At 41.9% G+C, this 18,108-nt stretch overlaps 4 protein-coding genes across 5 annotated transcripts; 2 read left to right on the forward strand and 2 right to left on the reverse strand.

The window, feature by feature from the left end:
* Positions 1–978: 978 nt before the first annotated feature.
* On the reverse strand, positions 979–2,168 carry LOC115395078 (nuclear protein 2-like). The gene is made up of 2 exons (XM_030100441.1): positions 1,831–2,168; positions 979–1,312 (listed from the first exon to the last, which is right to left on the reverse strand). The coding sequence occupies exon 1, from the start codon at positions 2,082–2,084 to the stop codon at positions 1,854–1,856; it is 231 nt and encodes a 76-aa protein (XP_029956301.1). The 5' UTR covers positions 2,085–2,168; the 3' UTR covers positions 979–1,312; positions 1,831–1,853.
* On the forward strand, positions 2,162–4,014 carry znhit3 (zinc finger, HIT-type containing 3). The gene is made up of 5 exons (XM_030100440.1): positions 2,162–2,377; positions 3,091–3,122; positions 3,228–3,293; positions 3,430–3,507; positions 3,581–4,014. The coding sequence occupies exons 1-5, from the start codon at positions 2,310–2,312 to the stop codon at positions 3,781–3,783; spliced, it is 447 nt and encodes a 148-aa protein (XP_029956300.1). The 5' UTR covers positions 2,162–2,309; the 3' UTR covers positions 3,784–4,014.
* myo19 (myosin XIX) lies at positions 3,967–14,446 on the reverse strand. 2 transcript variants are annotated; one of them, XM_030100436.1, is made up of 24 exons: positions 14,220–14,443; positions 12,498–12,645; positions 11,765–11,913; positions 11,509–11,622; positions 11,139–11,271; positions 10,997–11,066; positions 10,798–10,900; positions 10,625–10,721; positions 10,465–10,541; positions 10,282–10,372; positions 9,994–10,159; positions 9,719–9,792; positions 9,517–9,638; positions 9,021–9,134; positions 8,479–8,655; positions 8,260–8,397; positions 8,071–8,178; positions 7,920–7,990; positions 7,768–7,841; positions 6,591–6,727; positions 6,362–6,491; positions 6,026–6,111; positions 5,614–5,937; positions 3,967–5,231 (listed from the first exon to the last, which is right to left on the reverse strand). In XM_030100436.1, exons 1-24 carry the CDS (start codon positions 14,274–14,276, stop codon positions 5,118–5,120), a joined length of 2,874 nt encoding a protein of 957 aa, XP_029956296.1. In that variant the 5' UTR covers positions 14,277–14,443; the 3' UTR covers positions 3,967–5,117. The 2 variants fall into 2 exon arrangements, with proteins under 2 accessions (XP_029956296.1, XP_029956297.1); XM_030100437.1 differs by lacking the exons at positions 3,967–5,231; positions 5,614–5,937; positions 6,026–6,111; positions 6,362–6,491; positions 6,591–6,727 and adding an exon at positions 7,530–7,629 and having other exon boundaries at positions 14,220–14,446.
* A 915-nt stretch (positions 14,447–15,361) lies between these two features.
* Positions 15,362–17,750, forward strand: pigw (phosphatidylinositol glycan anchor biosynthesis, class W). The gene is made up of 2 exons (XM_030101744.1): positions 15,362–15,561; positions 16,012–17,750. The coding sequence occupies exon 2, from the start codon at positions 16,015–16,017 to the stop codon at positions 17,512–17,514; it is 1,500 nt and encodes a 499-aa protein (XP_029957604.1). The 5' UTR covers positions 15,362–15,561; positions 16,012–16,014; the 3' UTR covers positions 17,515–17,750.
* The last annotated feature ends 358 nt before the right edge of the window (positions 17,751–18,108 follow it).

Below are 18,108 nucleotides of genomic sequence, written 5' to 3' on the forward strand. Positions count from 1 at the left end.
TTAAATCTCGGATGTCGTGAGCGGATGTTTTGTGTATTATAGTGAATTTCTTGTTGTTACAAATTTTGGCCACTGGAGGGCGGCAAAACGCAGGATCCGTCATAACCATTAATATGTTTTTTACATTACTCACAATATTTTATCACAGCAATATGAAACTGTAACAACACCAAAGACAATTGATGAGGACATTATTTTTTTAATGCATAAACTAAAAACAAAAAGTTAAAAAAAAAAAGGTGTTACAAGCTTGTAAACAACATGCTCCGAAACTGCATGTGTGCCTCTTTATAAAGAGAAGCTGGGACTCAGAGGAATTTATTGGAAAATAATTACAGTTTGTTTGACTTTCTGGACTAAAGTTCACAGTGAATGTTAAAGGGAACAACTTGAACCCTCACAGCAGAGTTGGTATTTCTGCTCTTCGGCTGTATGGGAAAAAGCACATGTGGCATGAAGGTGTGTCAACAAGCTCAGATGTGAGTTTTGGCAGGGCTGCTATTATCTGAGGTATGTACACAGCCTCCAGTTGACCTGATTATTACTCCTGACCCCTTTCTATGACGCTTGTACTTTCTTATTCCACTGTGCGAATTTGAATGTGTGCCTGCAGTTGAGTTGACTGAACACCAAGAGTAACAGAAAAATGCACACACTGTGCCTGTTGCACATTTGTATTTCAATACATTGAGACTATAAATGCATTATTGTCTTTTAAATTCTGTTCTTGCTTTGAACATTCTATACATGATCAGCATTTTTGATTCTTAAATGACTGGCTTTTTAAGAGAAGGTAATCCTTTATCTCTTTTAGTGGATACCCTTATTGAAAAATGGAGATGGAGCAATACTGTGAGCCATGCTCGAAATACTAATTGTCACTGTGTATGTGATAATTGAAATAAAACCTAAAATTCATCTCAGGATTTAAATTTCCCTTGATCAGAGTGTAAGGATGAAAGAACTTTAGCAACACAAAAAGAGCTCACATCAGTTTATTCAACATAATTTTATTCAGTTAAAATACAGTATAATATCCTCTGTACCCATAGACACATATTCACATAAAGCACATCTACCAAGCACACACACACACACACACACACCACTGACCTATTTAGCTCAACACAAACTATTTCTTGCACAGCAGTAACAGGAGAGGAGCAGGTCTTGTTTCAGGGGAGTGGAGGACAGTCTGGTGACTGATCACTGGGCACGTTCCCACTGCCATATCACTCCAATCGCTGCTTCAGGAAAAAGGCAGGGACACTTTGGCCATGGTCAACATCTGAAATCCAACTTGGGTCCGTCTCTGGGTAGAAAACAGAGGACAAAACATTTTTTCCGAGTGTTTCAGAGTTAGCACCAAAGTGCCACTTATCTTAGAGGTGGAGATTAACTTCTCAAACAGTAATTACACTGCCCTTATTTTCTAAAGCTGCAATTATGTTTTTATCTTCTCGATTGCAAACCGTTTCTCTCTTGTTCTATTTTTTCTCGAAAATTTTCCATAAAAGCCAATCATATGATTTTTGAGGATTTCTTTTTCAATTTGGCCAAAAATCAATGATGCAGAACATCAAGCCTGGTTGTTCCAAACTGACAATAACACAAACATTTTGAATGCTCAGCGTCTGCACTGGATCTGCAGGGTGGAGCAAAGCACACATGAATGTACAAGCAGGGATCAGACTGTTCTGGAGTGCTGCTCACCTCATCTGAGTGTGAACTGATGCAATAATATCTCGCTTGTTGTGCAAGCATGCAAAAGGAAAGATTGTTGTTGTGGGTCTAATGCTGTGTGCGACTCCTGCAAATTCTGCCTGTTACCTGTAAACATCGAGGGAGAATCATCAAGACGAAGAGCTCTTGGTCCTCCTGCGTTTCATCTCGCTGTTGTGGTATTTTTCTGCAATCTTCCTCTCGTGGCCTGCGGGGCAATGGCGGTTGGTGTTGAGCTCGATCTCCCTCTTGGTCCTCCCTTTGCCTCCTGCGTGGCACGGGTACTCCAGCAGGTTGTAGTAGTCGTACTGGTCGTAGTGGGCCTCCTCGAAGGAGACGAATCTATCCATGTCTGTGGCCATCGGGAGACACGAACGGCGGCTGCGGAAGCTCTTTGCAGGATGATCGGGGCGCAAGTAAACAGATGATGTCAGTCTGTGTTTATATACACGCAGTCACGTGATCAATGCAACCTTATACGGAGTCACGTGACCACTGCAACCAACGCGGAGGGAACACGGAAGTTCTCAGTTCTTAAACTAACGCGCTTTTGGATAAAAAAAAAAATTGCCTAAATAACAAGGACCATGCAGATATGCAACGTGTGCAGCGACCAGACGCCAAAATACAGATGTCCAGCCTGCAAGATCAGATAGTAAGTCAACGTGTAGTGTAGCCACATGTTTCAGACATGCTAACAGGCTAGCTCGGTTAACTTTTTTATTAGGGTAAACTGTTTGTGAATGAAGAAGAAACGTGAGGTTTTTTTTTAGTATTTTCTCATGATATCCCAGGAATTGGATGTAAATACTGCCAAACAGAGCAGCTTTATCTACGATTGGAGTCTGAGCGTGTTAGCGTTTTTTTTTCTTTATCTTAAAACTAATTTAAAAAAATCGAATAAGAAGGTGTAGAATTTAAATATATCGTTAAGATAAAACACATAACAGAAATGAAATTACAGTAAATTGTTAGGAAAATCTTCACATGAAAACTGTAATGGGCTTCACCACATGGGACGGAAAGTCGTGTGGGTCAAACTTCGCGATTCGGCGTCTCACTCATTTGGCTATATTGTAGTTTATGTTTTTAAAGTGTGTTTGTTCACCAGAAAATGTTTAGTTACATCAGCATATTATAAAAAAGTGCACATACTCGGTCATTCTAATTTCTTCAAAAACACAATTGAGCATAACAGAAAATCAACCAAAGAACACAAAAACTCTCCCTAGACAAACCCAAACAGCAGTCATTAATAGTGGTGTGACATTCAATGAACAATAACATGTTTTAATAGCTATGTGCTTCAATTCTGTACAGAAGTAAACATCTATACATTTCTGTTCTTATTCACTGTGTCTCTTACAGCTGTTCACTGGGCTGTTACAAGAAACACAAAGGTAAACTTGTGATCTCTGCATGCACTAACATTCAAAGTGGTCTGGCTGCACTCTCAGTAAATGTGATGATTCAGTGATCCATGGAGGTGTTTTTTTTGTCCACAGACACATGCTCTCCTGCCAAGAAGCCTGTATCTGTCAGTGTTGAAGCAAGGGATGCTCAGAACACAGGTTGGATTTACTAATTGTTATACTTTACCCAATTAATGATTAAAATGTCCTCAAAATCAAATGCAAACCACGAGTTTGTCCAACACAGATTATTTTCTTGCACTTTTCTGATCATAAGAGCATTTCTCCTTTGTAGAGCCGTGGTGTGTTGATGATCTTTTACATGAAGATGACATCCTTGACAAAGTGCCTGTGCAGAGGCTCCAGCTGTTAGGTAATCTGACAACTTTATTTCAGCATTAGCAAGACTCCATGTGTTTAATCCAAGTTTCTTGCTTTGTCTGCAGGCCAGTCAAAGCAGCTCAGAGATCTCCTCTGCAACCCTCACCTCAGACAGCTGCTCCGCTCCATCGACAGCGCGGACCGTAAAGACGACGCCATGAAGGCCGCCATGCAGGAGCCTCTGTTTGTTGAATTTTCCGATCGGTGTTTACAGATTGTAGAAAATGATGCTGAGGCATTAGCAGCCAGTGATGAAAGTGACGCGTAAGAATTAGCACATACATTTCTTTTACATTTTTATGTTGATATTGGGTCTTTTTGGTTGATTGTTGTACTTCTTTTTTTTTTTTTTTTTTTGCTTCGCATCCAATAATGTTTGAATAAAAGCTGAAACCTTTTCAATTCCTGAATAAAACTGAAAGTTCAATAAAATTACCAATCACACACTCAATTTATTATAAAATTTCAAATTTTAATTAGAGAAAAGTTAAATGCACGATTCAAGTGTACAGGAGGATTTCGTGGTACCACACAGAACACCTGATCGGAGGTTACAAATCCCAAATCAGACACTTCAAAAAAAGAGAATCTACACTACTGTCCCTGAAGGTAATGTAATGGCAGAATAAGTTAGGAAGACAAACAGAAGAATTCAGTTACATGCACTGTTTGGTACAAGTGTGAATATCAACAAACTTAAAAACTACTTTGATTCCAGTCAAACAAGGGCAAAGCTCATTCTCCCATAAAACACTGTAGTGTATAAAGACTTTGGTTTGCTATATATAAAATCCACACACAAAGTGGTTTTGTCACGTTTTGCATATGAAACCCCTTTTTCAAAGAGCAGCGTATTAAATACAGCGCAGTTTGTCTGTTCCCTGCTTCACATCGGTGACGTGCTTGTTTTTTTGGTGTTGTGTGAGCAGGTTTGTGCGTTTAATGTGCAATAAGTGCCTTTCATGTGCAATATTAGCGTAGTTACCATTTCCTCCAAGCATTTGCCAATGCTGGATCTCCTCATCTGCTGTGATGGGAATATTCGCGAGTCGCCTGTGTCACAGAGCAGCTAATCTGTGACTTAAAGGCACTAATTACAAGGCCATATACTCCAATCTGATGTTTCAAAGAGACAAAAACCGGCTGCCAGTTCTCCAAGGTGCAAATGCTCCAGACGAATACATGATCATAATTCACACCTCAATCATACTGTGCAGACCGAATGGCACACATTCTAAAAATGGGTGAAACGCAACTTGTTTATCTGAAATGTAGCAAATTGAAAGTGGGCCAACTAAGATTTAACATTTAAAATTCATAAAAGGACTCTGAAGATACCTGCAGGGCGATAACTGACTGCCTGCTAGAACATTTTCAAAGCCAGGATAAAAGGGTTTTGGAAATTATAGTTCAAGCTGTAAGTTTTTACTTTAAAAAAAAAGGTTCATGGGCACTCTACACACAATGTAGAGTAACTATATTAAATGCCAATTTGGTTCCCTTTTGCAGTGAAAACTTCTGGTTTTTTTTTTTTTAATCAACTGGCACAAAGTCTGATTACCTGTTAACCATGAAAAGGAAGCTTTGGAAAAAAGAGAACTCCTATAAAGTTTTCTCCAGCAGGATCTCGTTGAATCCCGTCACATCATTATTCAGGCCCGGCTGCCTGTGGGCGTACAGGAGCGGAGATCGCTGATAGTGCAGCTTTACAGATCCCTGGGTAGACAAGGAAGACAAGTTTCTCAAATAAGTGGTCAACTTCCCCCATAATGCAGAGTTACAGTTAAAAAGCCTAAATCCTAAATTACTAATCTGGAAAAATAAAGCTTCCACTTAGAAAACACAAGCAAAGCTGTTCTGTTTTTTACACTCGCACAACCTTGGTTACTGGTCAGATAGCTAAAGGGCCGCATGTGGAGATGGCCCGCTATGTAGGTCATATGAAAAGATCCAGTGATCAGTTTGAAATGTCAAAGTTTTTGCTAACAAAACATTGTCAAATTATCTCCATATGAGAAATGAGTGAGGAGAAAATTCTTCTGATCAGTAAGATCTGACACATGAAACGTATTCGAGACAGCAGTGAGCGCCTCCTCACCTTTGGCTGAGCCCGTATGGAGGCCAGCTCCTGCGTGCACTGGTTGGTTTTCACTTTGTACTCTCCTTTCCTGGATGGCAAGTTGAGCGACGCCATGACGGACATCATCTTCTGGAAGCCGGTGGCCGTCAGAGACACGCTGATGGAGGGGGCCGAGGCCAGAGCCAGGCCCATGGGCCAGCCCCTCACAGTGACCGGCTCCTGGATGGTGGACAGCTGCACCGAGCCCCGCTCTCTGACCAGGGAACTCATCACTGGAGCGTCCTCTTCCTTCAGGTGCTCCGCGTCATCCAGCTCTGCGTCGGCCAGAGACTGCATCAGATCCTGCCACAAGAGAGGGAAAACATTTACTTGTTATCCAGATGGTGGCAGGAAATAACTACAAGCTCTTAAAGGTCCGGTAAAATCTCACCCTCCACTTGCGCCACGTGTTTTGAATGACTCCAGCCGCTCTGTTCCACCTCTGGACCTGCTTCCGGACCAGCCAGGAGCGCACCGCTGCAGGCAGATCAAAATCCTCACATTCAGTCCAGTTTAATCAGAGCAGTTTGTCTCATTGTGGGAAGATTTGTGAAGCAAAGTGTCACGAACTGTTAATCACATGAGCCGTGTTTGTGCGACAGGCTTCATTTTGAAGGGATAAACATGTTGCCAACAGCGTGTCCAGACTCAACCAGCTGCTCGCTGTTGGCCAGACAGTCGGGTCACAGTGAGCCGGGCAGCGCCTGGCCAGGGCATTAAGATTTACCTGCTTGGATCAGAGTAGCAGACTGCCGACGGGCGTGGCGTCTGCGGCACAGGTATCGCCGCCAGCAGCACTGAATGGAGAAGGCGCACTGAGACAGGATCTTCTTCCTCTGATCCTCCAGCAAATCTAGCTGTAGCCCAAATTAGACAGTCGGTTATCTTCCAAACAAGAGTTACCAAGGACAAAAATAACAAACTGAACAATGTGAGACTGTATCTAAACGACTGACCATGGCCTGCGTGAGAAAAACTTTGGTCTTTCCACAGTGCAGCAGTGACTTGTGTTTTTCCCTGGAAAGGCCTTTTAGCACCGCACTGACAAGTTTCTCCACCTCTGTGTGAAGATCGCTGCCGTCAGCCTCCAGATCTGAGAGGCAAACAGAGAAACACTCAGGCAAGACAGGCAAACATGTGGCAGAGAATCAAACACAGGCTGTGGTACATGTCAGACAGACAGAAGCAGTGTGGTGGAAGAAGCGTGACGGGAGAGAGAACTCCATTAGAACCAACAGCGCTGTACATGCAGACAGCTAAACATGCAAATGCACACGAGGACAACACGGTTCTGAGTTAGAGCTAAATCTGTGGTAGCATCTGGTGTGGGTGAGCAGGTGTGTAGAATTATCACACAAAAGGGACAAGTCCACAAACAAATGCTGAAGGTGATCATGATCTTTGTTGCCATCATGTTTCATTTTGATGTTCAGCTGGAAAGATAATGCAGCCAAAGGTGTCTGAAAAGAACATCCCCACTCAATCGGACATGTGGCATAAACTTTCAATCCATAAAACTTATAGATAATACCAGAAATGCTCAAATAAACCAATTTTTTCCACTGATGCCACAAATATTCCTGAATGAAGTTTTGAAACTTCTCTAAATCTGCTGCAGAACAAAACTTCCCGGCCATTTAACTTCTGCTTGAGCTCGATGCTGTTCTCAGCACCAGACAGTAACTCATTCCTTTTTGAATAAAAACTAGATGACATTCTCTTGATGGTTCCAGAGAAAGTTTTATCAGATCTCATTCTTCACAAGACCATCATGCAGCTCTGACAACAGCAGACATTAAAAGCAGCTGAATAGTGGCGTTATGGTGAATTAAAGATAAGAAGCAGGCATGGAGAGCTCTCACAGTCAAACCGGCATGCATTTACCTGGAACGTTCACAAGAAGCTGCATATTTTGTTAAAATGTCCTGTTTTTTATACACCAAATTTCAAAGTCCCAAGGAGAAGAGAGAAGTGAGGATCAGTGACTACGAGAGACTGAAAGGAGGAGAGGAGGAATAAATCAGCGACCGACAGAGAGGACAGAAACTGCTCATTCCTTCTCCACATTAAACATGCTGAAATGAAAGTGAAATCTGAAGTTTGATAAATGGATTATGAGGGAATTTGTCTCACCGACACTGTGGCTCTGTGACTTTGAGTGTCTTGCAATCAGTCCGTAACGCTGGATGAAACTTTTGAAAGGAATTCTGTATAAAAGGAGAAGAAGTCAACCAAGACCTAAAAGAAACCTGGAAGAAAACTGAGACTGAGGGTTTTAGGTTCACCTTATTGGAAAGCCAGCAGCACTGATGTGAATAGTTTCCACAATCCCACAAGCCTCCAGCTGCATGATGACCTGACGGCAGCACAGAGAACAAACGTCACACACTCTTCCTCTGGAGCAACACAAAGCAGAGCGCGTGTGAGGGCTTGTACCTCTTCCTTCTTGAAGGTCATGGGTTTGCAGTCCGGGTTCGGCTTGATGCAGCGGGTATAGTGAGGCGTCGTGGCGTGGAGGATCTTCATCAGGCTCTCCAGCGAGTTCTACGATCAGACGGTAACATCACCACGCCGCCAGGAGGAAGAACGCCGATCCCAGTGATGATGGCTTCAGTCAGATCCTACCTTAAATTTGGAGACCACGGTGACTTTACCAAGCCCCTTGGTAGTCGGGTTCTGTGCTTCCTTATCAGCAAATATCTGGTGCAGCAGCAGGTTTTCAGACTCCTGAAACAGGCTGATGAGCTCTGGTGGCACCGGGTCCTAAAACACAGCCGTCGGTGGAAGATGAGTGTAGGAGTATGTGGAAAACGACTTAACTCTGCAGCTAAAAGCTCGTCTGACCTTGTTTTTCTCCACCATGCCCTCTATCTGGTAGCTGACTCTGCCAGCATAATGGGCCACGGTGAAATGTGGCACCGTGCTGAACCTGTCCCAGCTGATGTTGGCGTTGCCACAGAGCTCCTTCTCCAGACGCAGCTTCAACGTCCTCGCATCCGACGCTCGGTTCAGACGACTCTCCTTGAAGGAAGATTAAATTACCATGTATTAATTTAATCAATTCATGTGGATCTTAGCCAGGAACAGGGATCACAGCAGCCTCTTCTAAAGATTCCAACATCACTGATGTCAAGATATTTGCTTTCCACAAGTTTATATAAGCAATTAAAATGACAGAATGATGCACTTTTATTTTCTCAGTCATGACTTTATTGCTGTCTTGCAGATAAAATAAAATTTGTTCATCTATACTGTGCCTCCCAACAATAATAAACTGTAATCTATGATGGAGAAACACATTAAATACCTTTAAATGTACCGATTCTAAAACATCTATTCATGATGTGTTACTGTAGGAACTAGATTGAAATGTTCGTCTGGATTACCTCATTGAGAAGAGAAAACACACTGATGGGGCTTCCCTCCAGCAGATCCAGGCAGCTCTGATTGTCCTGATATTTGACAAAGGACCATTCCAGCCCCTCTGACACATATTCCTCCTGAAAGAAGCCAAGAGAAACATTAACATTTAAACATAAAATTCATTCTACAAATTTTCAATTTATTTATATTCTGGGTAAAAAAAAAAAAAAAATCACAATAAAGAAATTATCAGAACATCAACAGAAATGCAGATAGTCGTGGCAGAACAAGTATCAAATTGTAACATGTAACAAAACTCATCTCTAACTTACTACATTGTATTTTGGAAAATTTTTGTACAGACAAGGTTGATGTCTTTTCCTTTGTGGTCTCACTGTATATGCCGGCAACTAGCCTCCACTCTGGAGCCACGCTAAGATGTCGGCTGGCTACTCCTGTGTCACTGCAGTCCTGAGTGTGTGTGTGTGTGTGTGTGTGAAAAGAACTGTCAGGCACTACCTGCTGAGCTCGGAGATAATGGGCCACGAAGTGCTGCTGCAGTTTCTCATTAGCGTAGTTGATGCAGAGCTGCTCCAGGTTATTGATCCGAAAACACTCGAAGCCGTACACATCCAGAACTCCTGAGGACCACAGAGGAGACTTTGTGAGTTTGTTTACACTCGTGCTATTATGTTCTGCTTGAAGAAACAAGTAGTTTCACCTATGAAGTTACACCATGTAGAGCGGTCTGCACAGATGCTGTTGTTGATGAACGTGACCAGCCAGTCAAATATTCTGTGAAAAGTAACACAGTCATTAATGACGATTAACCAACAGATCTTCTTCTGTGTACTGTAAACAAAAAGGACAGTAGTTCACATGTGGGTGTTTGGTGGAGAAGGACATTTGAGGACAACAGTCAGTCGCAGAACAATAATAATAACCAGCAGCCACCATGACTGAAACACCCGTTTATGATCAAATAGTCACTCTTACAGGGCGTAAATGACTTTAGCCAGACAGTCCCTCCTCACACTGCACTCTGCTTGGGAACACGGTTTGAGCACGCTTTGCTTCCCAGCCTTAAGCGTCCTCACTCTCAGACATGTCAGAAGCTCCTCGGCAGAGACGTGCAGCAGCTCAGCGGACCTCTGCAGGAAGTCTGAAACACAGGACGCAGTGTGGGACTTCTTATCAACACGTTACAGGAGAGACACTCAGCAGAGGAGCTTTGAGGATGATTATAACTGATACAGTTGGTGTTGTATAACTCATGCGCGTTACCTTTGGATTTTTCATCCAGGTTGCAAGGCTGTGTCTCATCTGTTGAGGGAGAGAACCTGACGTTCCCCAAATGCAAAATTCCCGCCAATATCTGAAAACCATGACAGAATTTAAATTCTGTGTATACAGATTGAAACAATGTGCTGATAAGGTGAAGAAGTTCATCTTCATGCTGAGCCTTACCCGAAATATTTGTTGCTGCTTTTCTTTATCGATGCCCAGATGAACCATTGCATCCATAGTCTCAACAAAACTGTCCTCTATAAAACACAACATCAGATTGTCACTTGGGTTTTTTTAACAGTACCAAAGTGAACAAAATCATATAAAACTAAACACAAACCCTCAATGGATTTTTCACAGTTTGGCAGCCAAACAAAACGTTGATCACGTGGCATCATCCACTCTTTTCTTTGCTCATCTGTTCCCCCCTTCATCATCTGAAACACAAATCAGTTCAGCACAAACGATACATCTCACACGAAACACATGAGATTTCTGCGTTTGATGAAGCACCTGATAAAAGATGTGAAAGTTCCTCTCACTGGCCGGCTGGCAGGCCACCCGGGTCTTCTCCAGCAGGTAGGTCTGCACAGACGCCCCCACTAACAGCTGACACCTTCATGTCAAAATTATAGTTTGAACCAGTCAGCGGCTGATCGGCTTTACGCGACTTCTTTAATCTGAATTAATGACGAGCGAGAGCTGCAAATACCTGTCCAGCTGCAGCTGGATGTACTTTCCAAAGCGACTGCTGTTATTGTTTCGTAATGTACAAGCGTTGCCTACAAGGAGGACACAACGGTGATGAGATTATCCACAGCTTTAATTTTCAATGTAACTGACCAGCTTCTTACCAAAAGCCTCCATTATGGGGTTGGAGTCCAGCACTCTCCTCTCGATCCTCTCCACCGTGTCCTGACTCTTCAACACTGAGCTGGAGGCGGCCACTGTGGCGTAATAATTCATGAGGCACCGAGACGTCCACGTCTGTTTGAAAATAAGAAAAAAAAAACATTAGTTCTCCAGAATGTGCTTTATAAATCAGGACTTTGCAACTCGTAATCCATCTTTTTGTAACAGAGCTGATTCAAGGCTACCAGGCAATACTCATTCAGACATCCTGAATAAGTAAGAGCTTCAGGCTTCACTTAGAAGTTTGTCTCCTAATGACGATAAATATTCATAAATGTGAAAAGGATAGATAATACAGCGAGTTGTCCTTACCTTTCCTGCACCGCTCTCACCGCTGACCACCAGAGACTGGTTCACCGGCTCCAGCTGACCCCGGACGTTCCGGTAGGCTTCTTCTGCCATGATGAAGATGTGTGGTTTGAACTCCTGTTGACAAAAACATCTTGATGGTTTCATTTATGTTCTTACTGAAAATCCCCAGGTCATTAAATACAATACCACATTCCCATCTGTAGCCCTGTGTATGTCTTTACCCACAATGCCTTGTCATGATCAAACTGTAGAATACCTGCGGCTGTGGGGCACAGTGGTATTCCTTCATCACGTCCAGGGAGTAGAGGTCAGGAATGGGCTGGAAGGGGTTAAGAGCCACCAAGGTGCAACCAGCATGAGTGTAAAACACCTTCACACTGTACCTGGCCTGCAGGCATTTCAGCACTGGCAGGGGAACGAAAATAAAACATCATTAGACAGAAAATATCAGCCAGTCTGAATTATACTGAAGTTAACTGTGAGAAATAAATTCCATCTGATCGTGTAATCTGACACCGTGGATCAAACAAAAACTCCCACAAACCTCTGACCTTGAATTATCTCTGCTATCTGCATTGAAGTTGCTCAGGCAGAAAAAAATATCTGGCAACATAACAGCTACACAGAATAAGTCACAAGTCTGGACAGGGCGATATGTCTGTCCTTTAACAACACATCTAGATCAGCAACAGGACCGTTATTAAAATCTAACGTGACTCAGAAAGGGAATCACAGCTGTTCATAAAACAGAAATCAAACCTGCAACCTTCTGACTGAGACGACTGCTCTACCAACCATGCCGCAACCACACAAAAATATTAACCCCACGAAAGAGTTCCTAATGTGGGATTATTCAAGTATTTCTGTTGCATGTTATTCTAAATAGAAACGGTATTAAATTGTCCCTGATTCACCAGAGCACACATGTTTAAATGATATCAGCCACAACATAATGACGGCCTACGTGGTGTTTTAGTCCTCAGTGATACCTGTGGTCGGGGTGACTGGGTTGACTTTGGTCAGGTCATCATAAGTGTGAAGTTGGTCTTCATCAGTGAGGAAGGCCTGAATTTCTCCCTGTAAGGAATCATTCAAGGACGGGTGGGCAGAGCAGCCTGTGTCGATGGATCCTTTCATCTGTGAACGTGAGGCAAGCAAACACAGAAACATTATTATCTACAGGAATTTTTAACACAAATAAGATCTTGAGAATTTATTTTATTCATTTCTTGAGCGTATAAACCCCTTGAGATGAGATATCTTGTTTTAGAGGGGTTCGTCAAGTCTACGAGTGAAACTCAGCTCTAAATCTAAATAGTTGAAATCACAATAGAAGACTATTTCTTGGTACAAACCTCACATGGCCCGGACCTGCAGCCCACCTGACGGCTGTCAGCAGTCCCCAGTGCTTAAATGTGTGCAGACTGATTTAATCCAATAGCAGTTAGCCTACATCCCATCACTCCAAGGCCATTTTTAAACCTGTAAACAATCTTAATGTAATTAATCTAATACCTAAAGCTACATGGCTAATACCCTGAGAACAGTAAACAACATGACGTGTGGCTGAAGCGACCACAGAGGGGCTTCTGAATGGCAATCCTAAAGTATCAAGAAAAATAAAGCCTTTTAAAGATAGACAAGCAGTAAAATCAGCACTTTGAAAACTTTATGGCATCAGTGTGAGTAGTACACCTGTGATTGGAATAGCACATCCTTTCAAAGCACACATTTCAGGAAATGTAGAACCATAAAAGTGATAACCATGAGCAAACTAGTGATAAAAAGCACAGTATGAATATTATGAGCTACTGACATTCACTCTGCGGATCTGACTGAACTAATGACTCCAATGTCACCTCAAAATGTGACACAATTTGACAGAGTAACTGCATGTGTTTCATTGTTTGTGATTAGTTTGAGACCTTTTCTTCACCTTCAACCTTTTCTGGGTTTTATATAACTGTATTTATATAGTCACTAATTTTAATTCAACTTTCATAGCATCTTCATGATGATGTTTTCTTTCCTCCTAACTACTCCTATTTATATAATTTTGCTTATTTGTATCCCAATTTCAGTTTGACTTTCCATTGTCATTAATAATGCAGAATAATGCCCTATGTTCATAAACCTCCGTTTTATCTTTCCCTCCTCATAGTAACTGTATCTTAGAGAGATGTTTAGTTTTGTCTGGTTTTCAACATCTTATTTTCTGGCATATTGATATTTTTATCTTATTTAATTGCTGCTTGAAAGCTATTTTGATTAACATTTTTCTCTCAGTTTTAATATTCAACTCACATTTTACCTTTTAAAAGTAACTTTTCATACACCTTCGTCTTTAATTTTCTGGTTCTCTCCTTGAGGTGTCAGGTAAATCTTCCTGTGGAGAACTTCAAACTTTGGGAGGTGCTACATGAATAAGCATGGATTGATTGATTAATTAATTAATGGAGTTCACATATTTGTTCGGACTATTTTCTTGTGACGCAATAAACCTCAGTTTCAGGATCGAGTCGTTATTCGGTTTCAGGTACGTAGACATGACGTGACAATGACGATATGAAACAGTTTGAAAATAATAATGAAAAATATCTAAATAAGGTTTGAGTACAGATTGAGAAAGTTTTACTTCGACTTCATAAACACGCTTGATCATTCATAAACACTGGCGAGCTGAGTAGTTTGACAGTGTGGTTTGGACTCACCGCAGCCCCTCCATTTCTGTATCCTGCGCCGACGTTGTGGTCGTCCACAGAACTCATTGATTTTACCGTTATCCTCCTTTCTGTGTAAAAAAAAACAAAAGTCAGTCTGAAACCTTAGGAAAAGTCGTCTTTTTAGTTCCACTCTGACACGCAGCTATTTCACTCTCGGGACTGAAATGTCAGTGTTTCCATGACTGTCAGAAATTCCTCAAGGACGACTTCCCGTGGCGGCGGGCGCTCCGACTACTTCAGCCCCCAAATAGCTCACTCCGTCCCGCCCTGCTGAGGACGCTTCACGGTCCCTCCGCCTCTCGGCGGCATTTATACCGGTGTTTCAAATGCATTGGTTGTCTTGTTAACTGGTGACAACTTTCTTTCCGTTGCTGAGAGTAATAACAAATTTTAGTATAAGGACCACAAAACCCGTGACGCTTCGAAACTTCATTGTAAATGTAGCTAAATTGCATCCGTTAGGATAGCTCCAGCTTTTTGATGGTCTTTTAGAAACCGTTGTTACTTGTCGCAACAATGGCCGCTGAAGGAAGTTGGTGACCAGCTAACATGTAAACCAGTTAATCCGAAACACCAAAGACATGCGCTACCGGCAAATAAAGGACGGAAACTGTGTATTTTTATTATGCATATCCATATCTTACTAAATGAAACAATTCGTGTAAATTCCCTGTTTTAATATGTAAAACCCTTTCCAGCATCTATTCAGAAGATGTAGCAGACATATAAAAATTCTTAAAAGTGGGACTAACAGGACACATGCTTCAAAGTACGGTATTATCATTAGTAGTAAGTGTTGCAAAAGCGGTTGTGCAAATGCAAATTTTTGAAAATCGTGTTAATTCCCCCAAAAAAGCATCCAAATTGAGTTCATGCTATCAAATGTGATGGATTTTTAGCAAGTGCAAACAGTAACAAAATGTTTGAACTATTTAGAAGACTTAATTTGCTGTAGACGGTTATCAAAAATAAAAATCTTACAAACCATCACTAATATGCCATTATTTCTAATTTATCGATCTGATTTTGGAATAAATGTGTAAAAATTATTATTTTTTGATTGCGCTGTGGCCGAGCTTTCCTGAACGCCTCATGGCACACAACACGGAAGTGAGTGACTGCAAAAGGCATCATGGCCAGGTTAGGTTCGTCTGGAAACCCCTGTGAGGTGTAATGTTGTTAAACAGGTCTACATTCACATACCTTACAGAAAACCTCGATGTAGGAGCGGATCCGTCGACAGGCAACTATTGTAGTATCAGCTAAAGACGTTGAACAGCCAGACGGCTGAATTACCTCCGTTCACTTGCAAGTTTTGTTAAAGATCAGGGTAAGTTAAGAGAAACAAAGCGTCCCGAAAATGGTCTATTCATATTGTTCTGTTCATGTGCTCTGTGTGTGTGTGTGTGTGTGTGTGTGTGTGTGTGTGTGTGTGTGTGTACACTTCAGTTACCTTAGCATCTAGTCTGCACCCAGTCCAAAAGGGAATTACAGCACAGGCCAACACTGACAATTGGCATCTGTGAACACAATTACTGATGCTCTTAGTGGCTACAATACGTCACACACACACATGAATAAATAAATAACACCACATTTGTTGTTAGAGGTGACTGATTACAACAGTAACTCTCTGTTTAATGTAAAAATGTATCTGAATTTTGGTAAATTTAACTAAAACTGATATTCCAGTGTATTTGACCCTAATGCAGATTAACCCTTTGTTAAGTGCAGGGATTTTCCTTCCACAGCTATACATAATGAATTGTTATATTTTCAGGCCATGGCTCAGAGGGAAGTGAAGGAGGCGTTTGTCAGTAATCTCAATGGGACCAGTCTGGAGGAGGTTGCACTTGGATCTTTTCTGAGTCCCATCTGCCTCATCAACAGAGGACTTATCCTGATCCTCTACCATCGAGCCAAAGGAACTCTACCGCTGCCTGTTCCACTCATGTCTCACATGCTTCTGGACTTCTTCGTTCTCATTCTTCCCCTCGTCTTGTCATGCACTGTTTTGAGCAGTGTTCTTCACCTTGTCATCATGGGTCTGACTTTATTTTCCTCCTGCTTGTTATGCTACGTCTACCGTGCCAGCAGACACAGCTCTAAACAGCACCCACAGAGCACTGTCAGCACCTTTCTTCAGAGTCACGTTGAGGCAGACCAGGTTCCATTCGTCACCCTGTTTAGAGTTTTTGTGAACGTGAAGACGGCAATCAGTATCCTTGCCGTAGACTTCGCCGTTTTTCCAAGGCGATATGCAAAAACTGAAACCTACGGGACAGGGGTTATGGACTTTGGAGTTGGAGCATTTATCTTTGCGAATGCCCTCGTGTGTCCAGAGGCTAGGGGAAAAAACATCTCAGGATCCAAGATGAGCTATGTCCTGAAGCAGCTCCTCTCCGTCTGGCCCCTGATTGCTCTTGGTATAGGAAGGTTAGTTAGTGTCAAAATGAGTGGATACCATGAGCATGTGTCAGAGTATGGCGTCCATTGGAATTTTTTTTTCACACTTGCCATTGTCCGAGTTGTTGCCTCCATGCTTTTGGCTGTTTTACCCGCTAACCATTCGTGGATTTTTGCTCTCATCATCAGTGGATTGTATCAGTTCACTTTGGAGACGTCGGAGCTCAAAGCTTTCCTCATCCACAACAATGACCGAGAAAAGGGATTTCTGCACGCTAACAAGGAGGGGATATTCTCTGTAGTCGGTTTTGTTGCCATTTACCTGACAGGAGTTCGTATCGGACTTTATGTGATGCAGCCAAGGTCCCAGGTCAGAGATTGGCTCAAAAGCCTTTTCAGCCTGTTGATGGGAAGCCTGGTCCTGTACACTGCTCTTTGGATGTGCCAAACCCTCGTGGAACCTGTATCTCGACGCCTGGCTAATTCATCTTTCTGCCTGTGGAGCGTTGCACAGTCTTTGTTTTTCATGTCCTGCCTTGGTATAGCTGATATGGTTTTACTATTTTCTAAAAAAGCATCAGATTGTCACTTTGTGCCGTCATCTTGGAGTCTGTGTAAAAAACAGTCCGACTCTGGCAAAGTGTCCAACTTAAAGAGAGATGAAAGAGAAAGATTCTGCCTCATTCAAGCTGTCAGCCGGAATCAGCTGCTGTTTTTTTTGCTTGCAAACGTAATGACGGGACTGACCAACTCCATAGTAGACACACTCAGCTGCAGCAGTCCAGTTTCAGTGTGTGTTTTACTGTTGTACATGTTCACTAACTGTTTTGTAATTTATGTTTTGCATTTCAGTGGAACAACAATAAAATTCTGGTAGGCTTCATGGAACTAAACCTACTGCCTCCCAAAATAAAAATGAAAAAAAAAAAACAGTGGTTCAATCTTACATTTTACAAAGTGTGTTTTGCAACAATCAATATGCTTGATAAAACTTTGTATTTTCATGTATTACACTTTGCAGAGAAAGGCAACTATTTTGATTTTATGTAAAAAAAAAAAAAAAAGATTGTTCTTTTAATTCATGCTTTCACTTGTAAATAACAAGAATAAAAAGCACAATAACGAGGTCTTTTTTTAAATGTAATTTTTTTTCTCCATGTCTCATCAAGAGGAGGGATCACAGGAACCCAATGGTCAGGTGTTATCAGGTCTCTTCTGAATAAAGAATCATTAAATCCTGCTCTTAAAGAGTCGCTGACTACCCTGCATGTTTTCAGTGTGTTCCCACTCCAATTTATCTGAGTCTAACAAATATTGCCAACGATCCAGTCATTACATTCAGATAGGTCAGAGCAGGAAGAACTTGCATATCTATAAAGCCTGCACAGTTTTTACAAAGTTCTTATAAAGCACACAACTTCAACTTGTCTTCGGGGTTGCGGGGCTCTTCAAGGTGATCCCAGCTAATTCT

The sequence above is a fragment of the Salarias fasciatus genome, chromosome 10 (assembly GCF_902148845.1).
Source record: "Salarias fasciatus chromosome 10, fSalaFa1.1, whole genome shotgun sequence".
NCBI lineage: Eukaryota > Metazoa > Chordata > Actinopteri > Blenniiformes > Blenniidae > Salarias > Salarias fasciatus.

Excerpts from the sequence above, each read along its gene's own strand:
- LOC115395078 (XM_030100441.1), bottom strand. The coding sequence starts at position 2,084 with ATGGCCACAGACATGGATAGATTCGTCTCCTTCGAGGAGGCCCACTAC.
- pigw (XM_030101744.1), top strand. The coding sequence starts at position 16,015 with ATGGCTCAGAGGGAAGTGAAGGAGGCGTTTGTCAGTAATCTCAATGGG.
- myo19 (XM_030100436.1), bottom strand. The coding sequence starts at position 14,276 with ATGAGTTCTGTGGACGACCACAACGTCGGCGCAGGATACAGAAATGGA. Across the intron at positions 10,373-10,464 it reads AGCAGCAACAAATATTTCGG|ATATTGGCGGGAATTTTGCA; the intron begins GTAAGGCTCAGC and ends CATGGTTTTCAG. Across the intron at positions 6,112-6,361 it reads TGCTACTCTGATCCAAGCAG|CGGTGCGCTCCTGGCTGGTC; the intron begins GTAAATCTTAAT and ends ATCTGCCTGCAG.
- znhit3 (XM_030100440.1), top strand. The coding sequence starts at position 2,310 with ATGCAGATATGCAACGTGTGCAGCGACCAGACGCCAAAATACAGATGT. Across the intron at positions 2,378-3,090 it reads CCAGCCTGCAAGATCAGATA|CTGTTCACTGGGCTGTTACA; the intron begins GTAAGTCAACGT and ends TGTCTCTTACAG. Across the intron at positions 3,123-3,227 it reads CTGTTACAAGAAACACAAAG|ACACATGCTCTCCTGCCAAG; the intron begins GTAAACTTGTGA and ends TTTTGTCCACAG.